Source organism: Mchenga conophoros, linkage group LG8, assembly GCF_057382185.1.
Source record: "Mchenga conophoros isolate Kocher_MC1m ecotype Shallow Benthic linkage group LG8, M_conophoros_male_GT1.1, whole genome shotgun sequence".
Classification (NCBI taxonomy): Eukaryota; Metazoa; Chordata; class Actinopteri; order Cichliformes; family Cichlidae; genus Mchenga; species Mchenga conophoros.
Genome location: NC_140533.1, coordinates 17,119,529 through 17,137,993, shown reverse-complemented (window position 1 = coordinate 17,137,993; position 18,465 = coordinate 17,119,529). Strand labels below are relative to the sequence as shown.

General features: G+C 39.5%; 1 protein-coding gene across 1 annotated transcript in view; it reads left to right on the top strand.

Annotated features, from left to right (window-relative positions):
* The window catches only part of nrg3b (neuregulin 3b), a 204,956-nt gene that overhangs the window by 159,424 nt on the left and 27,067 nt on the right, over positions 1-18,465 (top strand). Inside the window, exons 3-4 of the mRNA XM_085284591.1 lie at positions 6,814-6,887; positions 13,929-13,955. Of these exons, the coding sequence (XP_085140717.1) occupies positions 6,814-6,887; positions 13,929-13,955 (101 nt within the window). The remainder of the gene's footprint in view (positions 1-6,813; positions 6,888-13,928; positions 13,956-18,465) is intronic.

The window sequence follows — 18,465 nt, the reverse complement described above, 5'->3', positions numbered from 1 at the left end:
AGATTTCAAGTGAAAGGTGATACAATCATAGTATTGATCCTTACAGGATGTTGTATGCTATCTTATAAAAGAATTTAGTTTAAGGAGGGGGGGGGGGGGTGTCTGTTAATAAGAATACATATCAAAAAAGGTCATGTATATTTGTTAGTCCATTGCTAGAAGCAATGTTTACATTTGTATAGTTTAAGACATCCTCCTTTTTTCTGGATGGAGTTCAACAAAATTCTTAACGTACAGTTGTTACAGTCAAGATTGGAATGAAATCTTCTGAAATTTGTATTTCAGGAGCTCCTTGCTTATTTTTGAGCGTTAGATCGAATCGCCACACTTGAGTTTGTACAGTAAATATCAGATTACAGCAGGTTAGATTAGTTTAGCAGCTTTGCTAATAAAAGCTAGCTGGTTGCATTAGCACTCATAACTGCAGCTTCAAAGGTAATTTCAGCTAAAATGACTTGTAAAACTTTAATGTCAATTAAAGAACTCCATAAACTGCACAACAGAAATTGCCACATCATTACAGCTGCCTGTGAACAGAGGTTAGTAAAAAAGCAAGCTATTAATCCCCTGTTAAATTCAGTAATAAACAATTTATCTAGTTAAAACTATTACTGACAGTGTGCTTATGAAAATACATGATGGGTTTAACCACAAATAAGTTGAAATCCTCTTTTGGGGGGTTATTTTGCCTTTACTGGGCAGAACATTTAAGAACATTAAGCCAGAGCAAGGGCCAATGACTCACAAGAAACAGTCCGGTGTGAAATCAAACCCAAGCCCCTGCAGCCATTTGGCATGTGGCTCACCTGCTTAGCCAGGCAACCTATAGCGGCAACATAGGTTCAAAGCCTTAATCATTCATCGTGTCAGAAAGTGCTATCCCCTGACAGTAGGCTTTGGCACCTCCTCTGTGCCTCATCAGCAGTAGCATATGGAGTTATTTTATAGAACATGCGGAAGCTAATATGCACTGGTGTCAGAAGGTAAATGAAGTTTGGTTGACATGATCACACTCCCTTCCCTTATCTCCTCCTTGAACCTCCATTCCCTCCCCTTGCACTGAAACTATCCTTCATTTTTCTTCCTGCTAATTAACAGGCAGAATGGTGATTAGTTATGAGGCAGAGCTCCCCACCCTCCTGTCATCCTCCAGACTCAGAGGTGTATTTTTTCTGTGACTGGAACATGTGTTAAAAGCAGCTGGGTAGTCAAAGACAGCTCTGGAGCAGTAGGGGAAAACACGCTCTGAGTCTATAGCTGCTGTTCATATACACAGTGACTACAGGGTATAAGCAAACACACACAGACACACACTTCACTTTGAGATATTCCCACCTTTTGAATCCCAACAATGCACGCAAACATAGATATGAGATTTTTCCTCCCTTTTCCCTCCCTCTTTGGAGATACAAAACCCAGACATATACTCAAAGCATGTCATTATCTCACATTGTTTATCATCCATTCAGGCATTCAACGCCATTTTCCTGCAAACACATTTACAAAGCATTGTTCATATTTCATTGAGGAATTCTGAGCTTATTTCACAGTACTACAAAGATGACAGGAAGAGAGAGAGATGTAGACAAACAGACAGGAAGCCCAGATGTAAACAGATAGCCAGACAGGCATTCTGCCTTTGGGGTTGTGATTCAGAATACTAACAAGGCGTCTCAGCTCACACCCAGGGATAGAAGGTGTGATGCAGGGCAGAGCCAAGCGGCGGGAGGGGAGGGAAAGCGTACCCTTGAAATCTTGCTCGCCATCTCAGTTCCCTCTCTGAACATCATTGTTTGACTGAGATTGTCATACTGACAAAAACAAAAGGACAGTGCATATCTCTCACAGCTAAACAAGGAAATCAAGAACGTAGCTATTCTCTAAGTTTCTGTTTGGCTGCTAAAAATGTGCCACAATCTGTCATTTTATCAAAAGGCGTTGGCGTTGGAGAGAGGAAGCGTTTCTCATAGTTCCTTCAATCAGCACTCGCAGCAATATTGGACTAATATTGGAGCTAATGGTCTGTTTGATGAAGCGATAAGGTCCAGAGAAAGGAGTAGAAGGGAATAGCTGTAGTGCGAATGACAGTTCTGTTTAGTTTTGCTTTTATTGGCTGTTTGGTTTATGCAACAAAACAATTTCATTTAAGAAAAGATCATGGATTAGGTTAAAATACATCCATTCACAGCATTAACCCTCGCACACTTAAAGGCACCCTTTGCATTTTTAATGTAATGCTAAAGGACCCTTCACAAATTCCCCTACGCAGCGTTTCAGGAAGATTACTATTAGCTATTGAGTCACAGCACCAGTGTCACTGGATGCATTGTGCATATTTTTTTTACACAAGCGGCTTTGAAAAGTGTCATATTTGGCGCTGTTGGAGTGAGAGTGGGTTCATTTCCTTTGGTATGTGTTTAATAAGTTCTTAACATAAAGGTAATGGAAACGTCACATTAACATTTGATGCAAAATAACATTTCGTGTCCACGCCCTTCTCATTGCAAACCTCACATACCGAGCTGCTTTAATGTGGTAATAAATCTAAGCTGTTTGCATCAGTCATTTGGACTGCTGCTTTACGCATCGCATGGCATGTTCTTTTGCATATTCCATTTTCACTGTAAAATATTCAATCAGATTTAATAGTCTATCTCTATGGTGATTAATGATAATTTTTAGATGGGTGTTGGATTTAATATGATTTCTCAAAGCTTTCATTTGCGATCACTTAAATTAGGTTGGCTTTTGTCTCTTTTGTCTCCTAAAATGCATAGTGAGTAGATGATGATTGTAAGAATCCACCTGATGCTCTTCACCACAAACATTTTTGCATCTAGTTATCTATCATGGAATAGTTCTTCCCTAAAATGTTCTTGGGAGTTATACAAGCATTTCTGCTGTGGTTTTTGCCTAATATATTCGATGTTTCAGATGTTTAGAGCTAGTGCAGGGTATTGATAGGGCCGTGAGCCACGCTGCGAGAATCTTTGTGTAGTTGTGTATATTTGTATGAAAGAAAGATTTGCAGTTTGGAGAATCCTCAGTTTTGAATTAGTCATTTTTCAGGCTGATTAAGAGGCAGGAGTCTGGCTGTAGGAGAGACAATGACAAGAGAGAATGGAGTCCTTCATCCTCCTTTGGTTTCTTGAGCAGAGGACTATAGAGGTTTTGTGTGTTTTGCTTATTACTCTGGAAATGAAATGACACAAAGAGTCAGAGTTTTAAGATTTAGAGGGTTTAATTCAAGGGTATTTTTCACACATCATTTGAACGGTAATGAGTCTCGCTATTTAAAGGTGCAGTTAGAGAGGTTTTTACTGCCACATAACACCAAAATGGCCCTTTCAACGATCTTACCTTGCAGCTTGACAGCGATGTTGTTCGTTATGAAGGCAACACAGATGTCAAAAGCTTTTCAAACTGACTTTTGACAACCCCCGTAATTCAAGATGTTTTTATACATTTCAGTGCAACTTAGCATAATAATAACTTTGATGTGAAAGGGGTGGTTTGTAGTGAAGATCAATTTATCAGGGCATCTGTCAGTGCACACAATATGCAAAAAAGTTGAACAGTTACAGATGTCCGGACTGCAAACGACAGATTAAAACCTTTAGCAATTAGCTCATTCACATAAAGCAACAATTACAGATAAATTTAGTGGACAGCAAACCAAACCCAAAAAGGAGTTCCCAAAAATAGTTGAGATGATGTGCAAAAAAACGATAAAAACAAACTGTGATGAAAATTTAAAATCATTAAAGTCTGAATTGAAAATAAAATGTAATAAAATAAAATAAAAATAAACAATGTAGAATTTTATGTCGATCCTGGTACGCAGAGGTCAAGACCGAAGACCAGTATTGAATAGCCATCATCTGTATACCTCCAGGCTGCAATGCATTAAAACAAAACACAATTCTGTGGTAGAAATCAATGCATGGGCTCTAGAACCACTTCTGAAATCCAATGCCACCTTCTGTCTTCACATGCAAGTGGATACTTGTCTCTACCGTGCACAGAAACAAGCATATGTTAAGACAAAACTGGGCCAGAGGTTGGTAAAGATGAACTGAGGTGAAGCAGAAAACTGCCCCATGATCTCATGAATAAAAATATAAAAACAATTTTTGGAAATCATGAATGATGCACCCCTAAAAGAAAATTAAACTAGGCTCTCATATACATGTTTGCTTGTTAACAGTAAACAGCTCGATAGCTATATCAGATTAGTGCACACAGCAAGGCCCCAATAATGCTGAGTGGTACACATTTGCAACAGCATAGTGTCATGCGGTGCAGAAAAGGACCCAAATGCAGGCTGCTGATCTAGAACATGATAAACAGAAAATCAGCCTTTATTCAGGTTGAGTAGTAAGACTGTGGAGGTCCAAAACAGAAAATCAACTGAAGGGTTCAAAAGGCTTAAGCAAAAGCACATAAGGCTTAGCAAACAGAGAGAACAAAACAAGTTTGGAACACAGGCAATCTGACAAAGGGAGACAGCAACGATTTATAAACATAAGGGTGACTGGGGCAGAATGGAGACGCCTGGGAAACTAGACACAGCTGGACTTAATCAGATAATGAAACATTTTTTTTTTTTTTGTTTTTTTGTTTTTTTTTTTGATAATGAAACATTGGTAGGAGAACGTAAAACATGGCCCAAGAGACATATGGCTATCAGCATAAAACAGGAAGTAATATGACACCAAGACAAAGACTTGACAACAAGATACAAGGAGACATCAAAGCGATGAAGCTAGCATGAATAACAAAAAATACAAAGCAACAACAACTAAGGACTAAACATTATGACCATGAACCTAATGCAAAATGAAGATACAGAATAAAAATACAAACTAGAATATAAAGAACGGGAAGTGACTAGAAATGATAAACCATATTAGACTGACAGAAGTGAAAAGAAAAAAAAACAGCTATAAGAACAGCAAAATTAGACAACTATAATCAACGAGAGAATTTAACAATAACCTAGTCCCAACAAACTAAAGCTTAGATTTCAAAATCCCAGAACCATGACAAATGGCTCTGTACTTTAGTAGAATCCAGGTGCAGACCTGCCACCTGTTGAAAACGCCGCTTTCACTGAAATAAGAAATATGACAAAGAAAGCCCTGAAGTATTGAAAAGCTGAAATTTTACATCAAGCAAGAATAGGGAAATATTTTGCATTAGAAAGACGCATAAATATGCCTCAGACACAGCTTTTAGAAATTCGAATGAATGTTCTCAGCATTTGATATACTGTTTTTGTGCTATTTTCAAAATACATATAAAATTTTAACGTTTTGCAAAACACTGCTTCTTATTTTCTGTGTCCTAAACTTGTGCAGAAATTTCACTGGCCTTTTTGCAGACTCACCAAATCGGTGCAGATTCAATAATTTGGCTACAAAATAAACATTACCATGTAGAAGCATTTACATAAAGATGGAAAACTGCACCTATTGAGCTGAGTTATGGAGTATAAACGTCCACCAAAGACCTAAAAACAGAGGAATTTTTACAACCTTATAACAATTTTTCTGACTTTCCCATTTCCATTGCTGCTTACTCTTTTTTTTTTTCTTCAAAAATATGGTTCACTTTTTCTTTTTATTTATTTATTAATTTATTTCAAGCCAAGCTAAGAGAGACTGAATGGTCCACTTCTGCGTGTCACTCATCCAATGCATTAAACTGCATTGGGGTGGTGGGTGGTGGACAGTGCTGCTGGGTGGGGTTGTTTGGCACTGCTGGAAACATGGTGGACAGATATTGATGGATATTGTGGCGGTGTTAATCCCCCATCGTCTACCAACAATAAAGCACCGAATGATGGAATGGCGAAAGTATAGACAACTCTGACATGTCCCTCGCTCATGTACAAGTTTATGTCGAAACGGCACATCAAAGCAAATCCTCCAATTGTCTCACCTAATCTTTGAAAGAGCAGAGGGATGGATCAGCCTACTGAATGTCCCCGCACTGTGCCCACTATTGAAGACAGAAATAAAAGTATTTAAGTCTCTTGGAGACAAAAGCTATTGAGGATTGTGCCAAACTTGGTTCCTCATAACTATGAGTTGTTTTGAAAAACTTGATGAATATAGTTTGTCACGCTTTTTTTTAAATTATGAAACTATATGTATGTTTTCATTCATTCATTTGTGCATTCTACAGGTCCGATTTGGCCAATAAAGTAAAATTGATATTTGTATTGCTAAATATCCCCAATCAGTCATCAACTGTCATAATTTTAGTAGGTATATAACAGTTGCTCAAGGATCTGCAGGAATCAGCAGTAGAGGCATATTTATTTGATGATGAAGGTAAATATTTGGACCATGCCAGGACTTTGTTTATATGATTGTTCAAACTATGGCAGCTTCCCTTCCCTTGAAAATCTTGCATTGCTGCATCCATGCCAAGTACTATCCACTCCCAGTATCCCATTTTCTTCCTCTGGGACGTGGCATTCCTGCCAGTCATGTGCTATCAGTGAGACTGCAGGCACTTCTTGGGCCTGCCCAACTATCTTCCCCTCTCTGTCTCTGTCCTCACTCCACCCCTCTCCACAGTTGCTGTGTATCTCCCTTGACCACCTCGGTCCTTAGCGAGCACTCCACTCCACTTTTTTTTTTAGCAATCCATTCATTCATCTGTCTAGGCTCTTCCTGTTTTCAACTTTCTTTATCTAAAAGTCCCTTCAGCTGATAGTTCATACTGGTACTTTTTGCTCTGTTTGTCTTGCCTCTAATCTCAAACCTCGCTCTGTGTCTCTTTTTTTCCCTCTCTCTCTGACAGGTGTAAAGAGGGCTACCATGGACTACGCTGTGACCAGTTTGTTCCCAAGACAGATGCTATCTTGTCAGATCCAAGTACGCTCCCTATTCTACCCTTTATTTTTCAGTCTTGGTGTATTGATCTGAAACATAAAAACAAATTCATAACAAGTGCACGCTACATGCCCTTGTGCAAATCTCTTACTGTACTATATTTATCAGTAAGACAAATTAGCCTTAGATTAACTGTTATCTGTTTAAGTCTGTTGGTCTTGTACAGTAATACTATGTGATTAAAGTATTGTGTGGGACTTTATATTGAAAAAACTAACATTTCCAATATGGTTCAGTCATTTTGAAGTATACAAATGCAGAGAACCTCCAGGCGCTCCTTAAGTTGACAAAGGTGGTCAAAGAAAAATGTTCAGCTTAGCGGGGTAAAAGGTTAAGATTCATGCTAAAGTTTTTCTGCTACGTGTGCATTGAAAATAAAAAAGCAAGGGTATTACGGCACTGAATTCATTCAATAAAGAAAAGATATTTTTTTCATTTACTTTAATATCTCCTACTATATCTACAGAGGTGATCACACATTGGATATTGTGTCAAACGTGGGGGTTTTCATTTAAATATTAATACAAGCAGTTATTACTGCAGTCAAAGATATTATTTAGTTACCGGGTAAAATGTGTATCCCGATAGATTTATTTTCATTGGCCTACATGAATGTCCCTCATATAGATGCATGAAAAATCCCTTGCATGTTTTATAATCATGCTTTTATTTAGCCTAAAGGAAGGAAAGTATTCACTTTCCTGGTGTTCGTGAAAAACTGTTCCCCTAAAGTGATGACAGCTGTGTGGTGTACTTAAAAAAAAAAATAAAGCAAAAGTCACAGGTACAAAGAAGAAAAACTGGAGGCCCAGAGCCGTTCCCGTGAGAGTGCAGTTTTACAAATTCACACTGTTTTATGGAGTGACTCGTCTCCTCCGCACCAAGAGTCAAAGAGAAAACTTAACTCCTATTGCCGTCTGTTTGATTCCATCAGGCCCGCTGAGAGTCCATTAATGGAGTCACAAGCCAGTGTCACAAAGCTTGTTTTATGCTCTCGCATGGCACACAGTTTTCACACTGGGATTTGTTTTATGTTCTATAGGCAGACATTAATTTTCCAGCGTGTCCAGCTCAAGAGATTTTTATGATGCTATTTAAAATAAGCCGAATTCTACTGTGCTTTGGATAAAAACGGACTCTCAAACAAACCAATGAATTACAACACAGCCGTGGTACTTGTAGATTTATTGAAATATATAAGACAATATGCCTCAGAAGGCAAAATATGAAACAAAAAGGTGAAGTTTTTACACCGTATCGTTCAGAAGACAAAAACTTGCATTTCAGGGGCGAGCATCTTTTACAGTGGCTATAGGTAGACCTATAAATCAGTTTAATTAGCATGAGGGAAGCACAACACTTCAGAGCAAGGATCTCCCAGGCTGTGGAAGCAATCCCTGAGCTGTTAAGCTGTTAAGGAGTTGCTGCTCTTATTGTAACAGTTTCACTGTGTCATTCAGTCAGGAGTCAACCAGCAACAATAAGCAACCTAGAGAACTGCCCCCATCTGATAACACAAAATTAAGCTCACACAAATGACCACATTTGGATTTTTATGAAATCAGCAAAATATTTATCAACAATTCTATCAAAAATACAGTTTAGAAATATTTATCGCTTAAAGGTGGTAAATTAATTCATATCTAATTTGACTTACCTCTAATACGTGCATTCATTACATTTGTGATAAAGTGCCTTGCATTGATAGAAATGTTTGATTTCTTGCAATGCGAACGGTACTTTTGTCCAACCTGATCATATAAATGATGTTGTTACTTCATAAACAGATGACAGACATGAACAGGGCCCCGCCGATGGATCTGATTGATCACCATTCTTGTTCAGAGCCACGTTCACCTGTTTGTTTACATCGTCAGCTAGGTATCCTAGCATTACATGCTAGGCTGTAATGCGGAAAAGACTGATGAGCAGTTTAAGAGAAAATTGCCTCTTGCAACTGTCATCACTTGCACCCCATCACTTAAATAAATCCATTACCTCGTGTTGCAGGGTTTGGCACAATTTTGTTTCTCCTATATCTGAACCACGAGCCACATGCTCCTCCATGTTTGGCTGTACGACTGCTTTCATAATAACTACTAACATTTTTAGTAGTTTTTTTTTCGTACACTGAACTCATGTCATGTCTCTTTTAATGTTCAAGAGACCAGTTTGAGATGATTTGAGGTTTGTGACATTCTGCTGCAAAGAGCCATCAGAAGACTGTGGTCACAAAGAGATAAACATTGTCAGCAGCATTTAATAGAGGCTCATATCATACTGAGGGGCCCAAAGTGTGTCAAGAAAATATTCCCCCTTACACCAACAGCAGCCAGAGCTGTTGATACAAGGCAGGATTAATCCAAGCGTGAAGCTTTTATGTTGTTTATGCCAAATTCCGACTTTCTCATCCAAATGTTGCAGCCAACTTCAAGACTCATCAGACCAGACAAGGTTTTTCCAGTCCTGTATCATCTAATTTTAGTGAGCCTTCACAAATTATAACCTCTGTTTCCTGTTTTTACATGACAAGAGGAGTAGGAGCGCTACGGTGCGGTCTTCTGCTGTTTTAGCCCATTTGTTTCAAGGGTCAATATGTTTTGTGTTCAGAGATCTACTTCAGCATACTCTAGTCACAATGAGTGGTTATTTGACTTAATGTTGTCTGAGTTTGAAGCAGTCCAGCCATTCTCCTCTGACCTCTGGCATCAATGAGACATTTTTACCCAGAAAAGTTGCCGCTCAGTGGGAAGTTTCTCTTTATCAGAACATTCTCTGTAAACTCTAAAGATGGTTGTGTGGTAATATCCCAATAGATCAGCAGTTTCTGAAATACTCAAACAGGTTTGGCACAACAACCATGCTGTCACTTAACTCACCTTCCCTATTCTGATGTTCTGATTGAACTTCAGCAGGTCATCTTGACCATGTCTACATGCCTATATGAGTTGCTGCCACCTGATTGGCTGAATAGATATTTGTGTTGACAAGCAGTTGAACAGATATACCTAAAAAAAAGTGGCCAGTGAGTGTAAATAGGCTAATGGCAGGTTCAAGATAAAGGGCTAATCAGCTAAAGACTAACCTACCAGGAAAATTACTGATCTTTCTGGTGGTCAGTCCACCCCCATTCATCTTGTGAACCCTTTAGACAAATGTATTAGCCATTAGCAAGCTGGCGTCAATGTTTATTAGATGTGGACAATGGGCCAAAAGCCTTTTTATTTTTTTCCTTCTCACACTGAATGCACTGTTCAGAGGCTTCCAATCTACAAATAGAAATGATCAGAGGAGTGCTGGAAGAGCTTTATATATCAGGGAGTATGGAAAATCAAAAAATTGCTTAGCGTTTTTAATCAGAATGCTTCTCTTGTGCTGGAAAATAGAATCAATAAAATGCTCTGTACAAACAAGCTACTGAAGAAATCTTCAGTAGTAGGTTAAGACGGTGCACCGAGTACACCCCTGACCTTCACAAGAAAAAGAAAAAAAAAAAGAAACTGACAGCTTTATCGTGAATTTGTCTTGCATAACCTCTCAATGGCCACAACAGTTAACCACAGAAAACAGCTTCCAGTGACCGTGACCAATAACACAGGAGGATTTGAGAGTCGGAGGGGAATGGAGCCTAGTTTTGATCTGTGTTGATACACACTCATCTAAAATTTACCCAGATTACCAAGGGTTTGGAGGATTATCCTGCCTCCAAAATCCAAATCACGTAATAACATACAGCACAAACATACATGCATATACCAACAACAGCTAAATCTTAAGCGCTGATGAAATTCAGCGTGTGTACAAATAAGCAACTGTAGTTTTTTTGCCAGGCCATGCCACGCTTTTCTGCTTTGAGCTTTCATTTTGGATCAATATCTGAGCACCTTACAGTCACAAATCATTTCTTGCCCCTTATCCTTTTTCTTCGTATCGACTGGTAAAATACTCAAAAGAGCAGTTTGGACCACAGTGCCGCTCAGTCACTCACTCATTCACACGTCCTCACAGAAGTAGATAGAGAATCACAGGCGAAGGCGTGTTAGAGTTTAATCAAATTTTAATTTCAATTATGATTTTTGGCTCCAATGATTATGAAAACAAGGTAATTGAGATAAAGCGATTATCATGCGTCAGTCGTTATCACAATAGTGCTGTGGCCCCTCCCTGAAAGCCCAGACCTGCTCCTTGTTTAATTCAGTTCCAGGCAACATGGCGAAAAAAGGAGTCTTGGGTCAACAAGATCTATTGAGACGAAGTAATAGTCAGAATACACTTGTGTCACTCAGCCCTCACTCGCTCTCTGCTTGTGACTTTTGTGCAGGTCTGTCAGGTCACATAACAAAATTGCCTCGTGGACATGTTGTTGCCACTGTCTGCACCCACAAAACTCCCATGATGGAGACTACAGTTAACAGGGACTTTTTAAAAATTATTTTTATTACTTAAATTATATACATTGATAAAGGAAAAATAATCCAGTGTAAAAAAAAGAAAAAGTAAATGTAGTAGTAAGTAATCTCGCTATTAATCAAAATAATCACAATATTGATTTTTTTTTTCTGCAACCGAGTCCATCCTGCACATGACAGTGAACTCAGCTTTGGAAATAATGCTGGAGTTTAACATATTGGTGCACAGGGGAAGTGGTGGAGTCTTTAAGTGGAGCGATGGCAGAGTAGGAAGGTAGCAATTTAGTTTATAACTGCTTGAGGATGTGGATTGAGTTTCTTTTTTAACCATGAAAAAGTTTAGAGCATCCCACTAATAGTGTTCAGTTGGGCAAGTCGCACTTCTGAGACTACAGAGGGGATATTTCGGTAGAAGACTGAAGAGGAGGCGGAGGAAAGATGGGCCTTTTTGGTTTTTACCCGGTTTACTCACAAAGAGGAAGGAGGCAATCCTCTAATTTGAACTATTGATCTTCTGTAGATATTATGCCTGGAGTAAGTAGCTACACAGGATATCGAATTCAATAACAGACACAGACACACATATTGACTCTGCAGTTCCCTTCTCACCCAAGTGAGGGAGGGGATTAAGGATTTGATTCACTCCTGCCATTGTCTCTCCCACCAGCCAGATTCCTGCCTCTTAATCGGGCCAAAAGCATCTGACATGATGCACAGGTATTCTCCAAGCTTGCTCAAGGCTCCCATAAGATGCCGTGAATGATTCCCCCGGGTGCTTCGAGTTGCCAGTGCGAAGGATTGGGAGCCTGCACATATTATGATTGGTGAATGTCTCCAGACAAGGCAATGCCAGAGGAAGGGATGTGTATCAGAGTTGTAATGACATCATCTGCACAGGCTATGACAGTCAGGGCGATTTAGAGTGGAGAAGGGTTGGCTGTTGCCATGGGCAATCACAGGAAAAGGCTTGAATGTATAATACAGATCAAGTAACGTCAGAAAGATGCTGCATTCATTTTTTTTTTTTTTAAGGAGGGCGAGTCAGAAAAGTGTAAAAAAAAAAAGTAAGAAAAGTGGTAGCCATATCTTGATTTCACAGTTATATCTCCGAACTCTTTGTGGCAACAAGCATAAAGTCCCCCAGTCAGAAGTGATTGGCTCTTAACTGTTTAATCATTGGTTTGCAAGGTTGCTATGAGACTGACTATGATTCAGAAGGAGCGTATAATAAATGTTGGCATGTAAAATAATCCTCGAGGCTGCAAGAGGAAAATGCAGACCCTGCATTCTGCTCAACAACAACACAATGACACCTGCAGCCTGTCTAAATACAAACATAAACTCATTTGTTCATTGATTAATTTGGGAATCTCAGACCTGCTTTTCCAGGCTGTTTTTTCTTGTTATCTCTGTGATCATGAAAATCCCTTAGGCTCATTAAGAACCTGTCAAGCAATCTTAGAGCAAATAGCATAATTTGACTTAAGCACTTATCATACCATTTTCAAGTCCAAATGCCCTCCGAAGCATTCCCTTTATGCAATGTAGGGAGGGTCCTGTTTTTTAATCGTTTACATTCCACCTCTTAATAAGGCAGCACAGTTTATTTTAATCCATTCACCTAAATGCTTGGATCTCACTCCTGTCACGCTGTGTTTTTATTTTTCCGTAAATAAAAGCCATGGCAATGACAGAATTTTTCCCGTGGCACAATCAAAATGCTTTTTTCCCCCTATTTTATAGACATTTTTTTAGAGGTTCACATAATCTGTCAGGGCTTGGCAAGCCATCTTCTATTTAAAACTAAGACCACCTCTGTCAGAAAAGCAATTACTAGTGAGGGTTTCATTTTAATTTAAATAAGATTACATTACAGTGACATGAAAAGGGGGCACTGCCAGGATGGAAAGAACACGAGTGCTCCTTTTTATCTGTTTCCCCCAGCGCTGGGATTGTGGGAAAAGACATAACTGAATGAAGAAAGACTGTGTGTCTTTGGAGGAGAGTGAAAGAGAGGGTGAATGTCAAAGTGTGTGCCTGTGCAGAAAAGACCAAAAACACGTGCAAGCTTATACCATATTGTGTGGGTACACATGCATTTGAGCGTGTGTGTGTGTTAGAGTGACGCATCCTAAAGCAACCAGATTGTGAATAGTGAAAAGCTATGCTTGCAGACAGAAGAGGACAATTACTGCAATGCCTCAGGCTCAAATCAATATAAAAGGCCTGTGCAAAGCAACATCAATGACATAAAGCCACATGATATGTCATTTCCAACTTTATTTTCATGATCCTTCCTCTAATCCTCTCAGCCCCCACATCTGCGTTGTTTTCTTGCTTCAATCAAAGCCACTGCAAGCTGTGTGAGTATCACGGAAAAGCATTCCAAGCATCCGAGGCTGGCTGGCTCATTACCTGGTGCAAAAGAGGAAGCCGTGTTAGAAAAAGCCAGCAAAGCCAACTGTACCGTGTAGTTGCACCAAGTGTCTCACCCCTAAGGTGAATTCTGAGAAAAAAAAAACTGAGGCGCATCATGTTGTAATTATTTTATGCTCTGTCTCTCTCTCTTTTCCCCACCCTCATTTCTCATGCTATCCCGCCTTGAATGGAACAGCGGATGAACTTGGGATCGAGTTCATGGGTAAGACAACTTTTCATTGACTGTGCCGAGTGCTCAATCTTTCCGTGTGCCTCACGTCTGTGAAATACTGCATACAAAACACACACAACCAGCACAACAAGGCCGCTCACCTTGGAAAAGTAATGTGGGCTAGTCGCCATGGAAACACCGTGGTGGTGAATTAGGTGTATTCTGTCTGCATGAAGAACAGTACCGTTAGAGAGGAGTGATGTAATGAGTATGGAGCAAAGAAAGCGATTCATGTACTGTATAAATCCGTGTCTACTTGCCTACTGTGTACTATGTGAAAATTTCATATCTCGGTAGCGATGTCCAAAATGATCGCGGTTTCCATGAAGTTAGTCGAAATGTTCAAGAAGCAAATAATATCACCAAGTTCTATTTTGACAAAAATATTCCAAGTTGAATCTGCAGTTTTGATTTGCAGATTTACATAATACATTTGGTTTTCTGTACTTGTTGTGTTTGAATATAAGACACAGCTCTATGTATAATTCACTAAGTCTTAAGCAGATAGTAAAACAAGAAGCCCAACAACAGAAAAGTCTTGTATAGAAGCTTACAGCGTTCTGAATTGTGCGATGCTTATAATGAACAAAATATTTTGTTTGCATGACTGAACTGACACACATGCAGTGGACGGATAGTTTTCAGACACACAGAAGCATCTACAACAACAGCAACAACAGTGTGTTACTGACAAGCTGTTAAGTAGCTACAAAGACAAAAGGCCCTTACATTATGAAGTTAATGATTACTAAAATTTAGTAGTCGTTCTGTAGAAAGTTAAAATTGAACTTACCCTCATTTTAAAAGTAGAAGCAATTTAGTTTCTATTCTTCAGATAGTGTCGACCATGTTCAAGCAAGTCTCCGTCAGTACTCTTAAAGGTACAGTGTGTAAAATCTCACAACTGGATGTCAGTAGATCACAGATTGCAGTCATTTGAATTCAGTTTTTTTTTACCTCTTCCAATTCAAGCACCTAGCCATAACCCTAACTACGGTGGCCCCTTTAGGCCAAACACATTTTAGTTAGCTAAGAGAGATTAGAAATGTCAAATTTAGACTGCACTCGATAACTGCTTTGGCCGGCATGTTTTAACATATTTGAATATTAACACTTGAATAAACCACAAATAAAATATTTTGTTGTATTTTACATTTTTACTGCTGAGTCACTTCCAAACCTCTGGCTGCCGTTCATCTGCAGTGAGTGTAGGTTGTCAGTATGCTGTTAACCTCAGCTATCAATAGCCCGAGCATTCACATCTACTCACTGATATGGTTCGATGAGTCGGTGTAGGTCACTTCTGTCCAGTGACAGTAATAGTGAGGTGAGTTGTTAAAGATATCCTGAAGTTTTCTTTCAGTAGGCACTGCTGTTTTTCCTGGCCATCTCAACCCAGTGTATATGTAATGGGTTAATCCAAACTTTATGTGAATGTATCATTTTGTTAGAGAACATAATTACAGACTAATCAATGTGTATTCATGAGTACATTATTCTTTTTTTTAGATTAAATAACCTAAAACCAAACCAAGTTCAATTAGGAGGCTGAGCCTTTTTCTGGTGTAGATGTTTAGTCAAGTTTAACAATAGGATCTAAAGTATAATATAAAATATAAAAATCCACAGAAGGTCAAATACTGAAATGAGAAGCAGTGCATATAGATTTTTTTTAATTCTCTGGATTTTCATTGGAGTTACTTTAGGTACTTCTCTACTTTCCTACAGACTGTCAACAAACTAAGAGAAAAAAAACAAGGGAGGCGAGAGACAGTCTCATCACCCCAGACTACACACACATACACTGCAACACCGTTTTTCATTTTCTCTTTTCCCATCTTTTTTTCCACTTTCTGCCTTGCTTTTGTGCATACATAAAAACTAACACTGCATGCTATGAAGTTTTCCATTAACATGGCTTCATACACTGCTGTCACATCACACGCTAGCTCCAGGAAATAGAGGGAGGGAGAGGATGTATGCCCTGCAAACAGCATTCCTCACTTCAGTAACTTTAATCTGGGGGATTAAATTAGTTCAGAATGCTACTGGAGGTGGGCGGATGCATTAGAGAAAATGAGAGCAGGACTGATCAATTGATAGCCGGACAGGTGACAGACAGAGGTACAGATAGGATTATTTTTTTTTTTTTTGGTTGGGTTTCTTATTCATTGTGTTCCATCATGAGTTCGTCTTTTCTTTATCAATGAATTGTTTGATAGCTTGTTATATAAGTGACAGTCTGAGACAGCCTGTCAGACTACAGCAAAGCTCCGTTTGAAGTAGAATTGAGCGCTCTAAAAGTAATCTTGTCTTTTGATTTTCTTGCTTTTTTTTTTTTAGCCCAGCAACTGAAGCTCTTTGTGACTCAGAATAGTTGACTCTGATGTTTTGCAGGCTGAATACCCCATTTTCTCATGGATTCTTTAGCATGAACTTCATTATAGCACGTTATTCTTGTCAAGTGTAGAGTGCATCGCTGGCATAGCGGCCATATGGGATTGTCTTGTCTTTGAGTCAAAATAACACGGCTTAGCCAATATAGCTAAGACTCTTCACTTTGGTGGGGTTCTTTTATAACGTGCTGTTGCATCTAATTTCAAGAATGCCTTGTAGGCATCTGGCATGAAAGGCCTGTAATGGTTTTATATACAGACTGCATGTCGGTTTTCCTTGCAGCCATTCAGCAGAGCTTTGTAGACAGCTGTTTTTATGTTCACATTATGGAAAAGCCTTTTTCATCCCTCAAAAAAAAAAAGGGGGGGGGGGGGGGGAAAGGCAAAGGCCTGTCTCAGGTGGTGCTCCACATGAGCACTGATAATGCAGGAGCAGGAAAAAATGTTTTCAATATCTTTCAGATATGCAACCATGCAGAGGTCATTTCACTGATGGTAAAGGCTGGAGGCTTTACAGGGACATGGATTTCCAAGTGGCACATTACTTATAAACAAAGAAAAAAGCCAACTTTTACTGAGCAGCTGCAGGACATTTCTCCTCTTCTACCTGCACAGCAATAAACAAACACATTTTTTTTTAAATCCCTTTAAAATTATAGGATAGAAGCAGACTATACAATTCAGTAATTCAGGAGCTTATATTGGGTTTTTTCCTATATATACATAGTTATATTTGCGTCATTACACAGTATATTGTCGATTGACTATTTTTTCCAACTCAATAATTTCTCATTTCAGAACATTTATTGTTTTAACAGTAAAAAATGTGATCCAGCCTAACCAAGCTAACCCCCACTATTTATTGGTTGACCGTATTAAATAAGCAATCATGTGCCACAGCAGGCCACTCCTGCAGCATTTCTATGGATCACTTCTATATTTAATTCATCCTGCTTCCCTTCTATGGGAGCTGAGTGGGTAGTTTGGACCTCCAATGTTTATATATATATTCACATACTGTCACTCCAGGATATGTTCAGATTTTATCTTTATCTGTTGCCAGAAGCACTCTAATTTTAAAAAGGTTTCTCTCCTGTTTGAACTCAGTTACATCATACTATCAAAAATTGTGTTGATGCAGCACTGATGTAATGCAGAGGAAGAAAGCGGTGGGGCGAGGGAAAAAAAACGGTGCAAAACAGAAGGCATGGTTGCACTCAAATGTTAGCTTTGAACAAAAACGCTCTCCAGCAGTATCTGCCCTCAAAAACAAGAGTTGAGGGAAGTTGATAAACCTGGACCGACAAACACGGCTCAAGAAGACCTCCCAGGACAGTTCTCTGTTGACAACATCAAAAGCCACAGACAAGCCCTTAAAGGTCAGGAGCAGGTTGCGGTGATGTTCTCTGCACTTTCCCCTGCAGTTGTCAAGGTAGTAAAATCAGACACAGGGGGATTTGTTGTTTTTGAGTGATCAAGTAATGCCACAGGACGTTGCCCGTAAGGTCATGGATGCTGGTGGATCAGAGAAGTGTCTCAAACTCTCAGCGACTTTTGTGGATTAGTGATATGAGTTGCTGGTTATGGATTGTGCTCATTTTGATCATGAGATAGTATTGTCATGAGAGTTTCTGCTAAGCCAGTGGGTGCGTGCCCTTGAACTCCACACCGTGCACCGTGCTAAGTATTTCAGCGCCACAATCCAGTTGCTCAGTGAGATAGATATTTGCTGGGATCAACTACAACTTGTCCCAGCTGCTTGTGACCTTAAGCCTCTGCCGCTGACGTGCAGGGGTCTGACAAGAAGCTCCGGGAGCATTCATTTGCTGCTAATTTCCTGTCGCCATCAGTCTCTGAATGCTGACACATATGCAACCCTTGCATGCACGTACACACCAAGTGCTGGTCCTGCTGTGCAGACAGTCCATCGGTCCCTGCTGGGTTTGTCTGAACGAAATGATTATCACACTTCAGTTAGCACGTCACTGAGCCCTGCCTGTGTCTGCCATGTCCCTATCTCTTCCTCAAACAGTGACATTTACTGACAGCAGCATTGGTCGCTTTATGCAAATGCAGATTGTGGGCAGATGTCTGCGCGCGGTTTC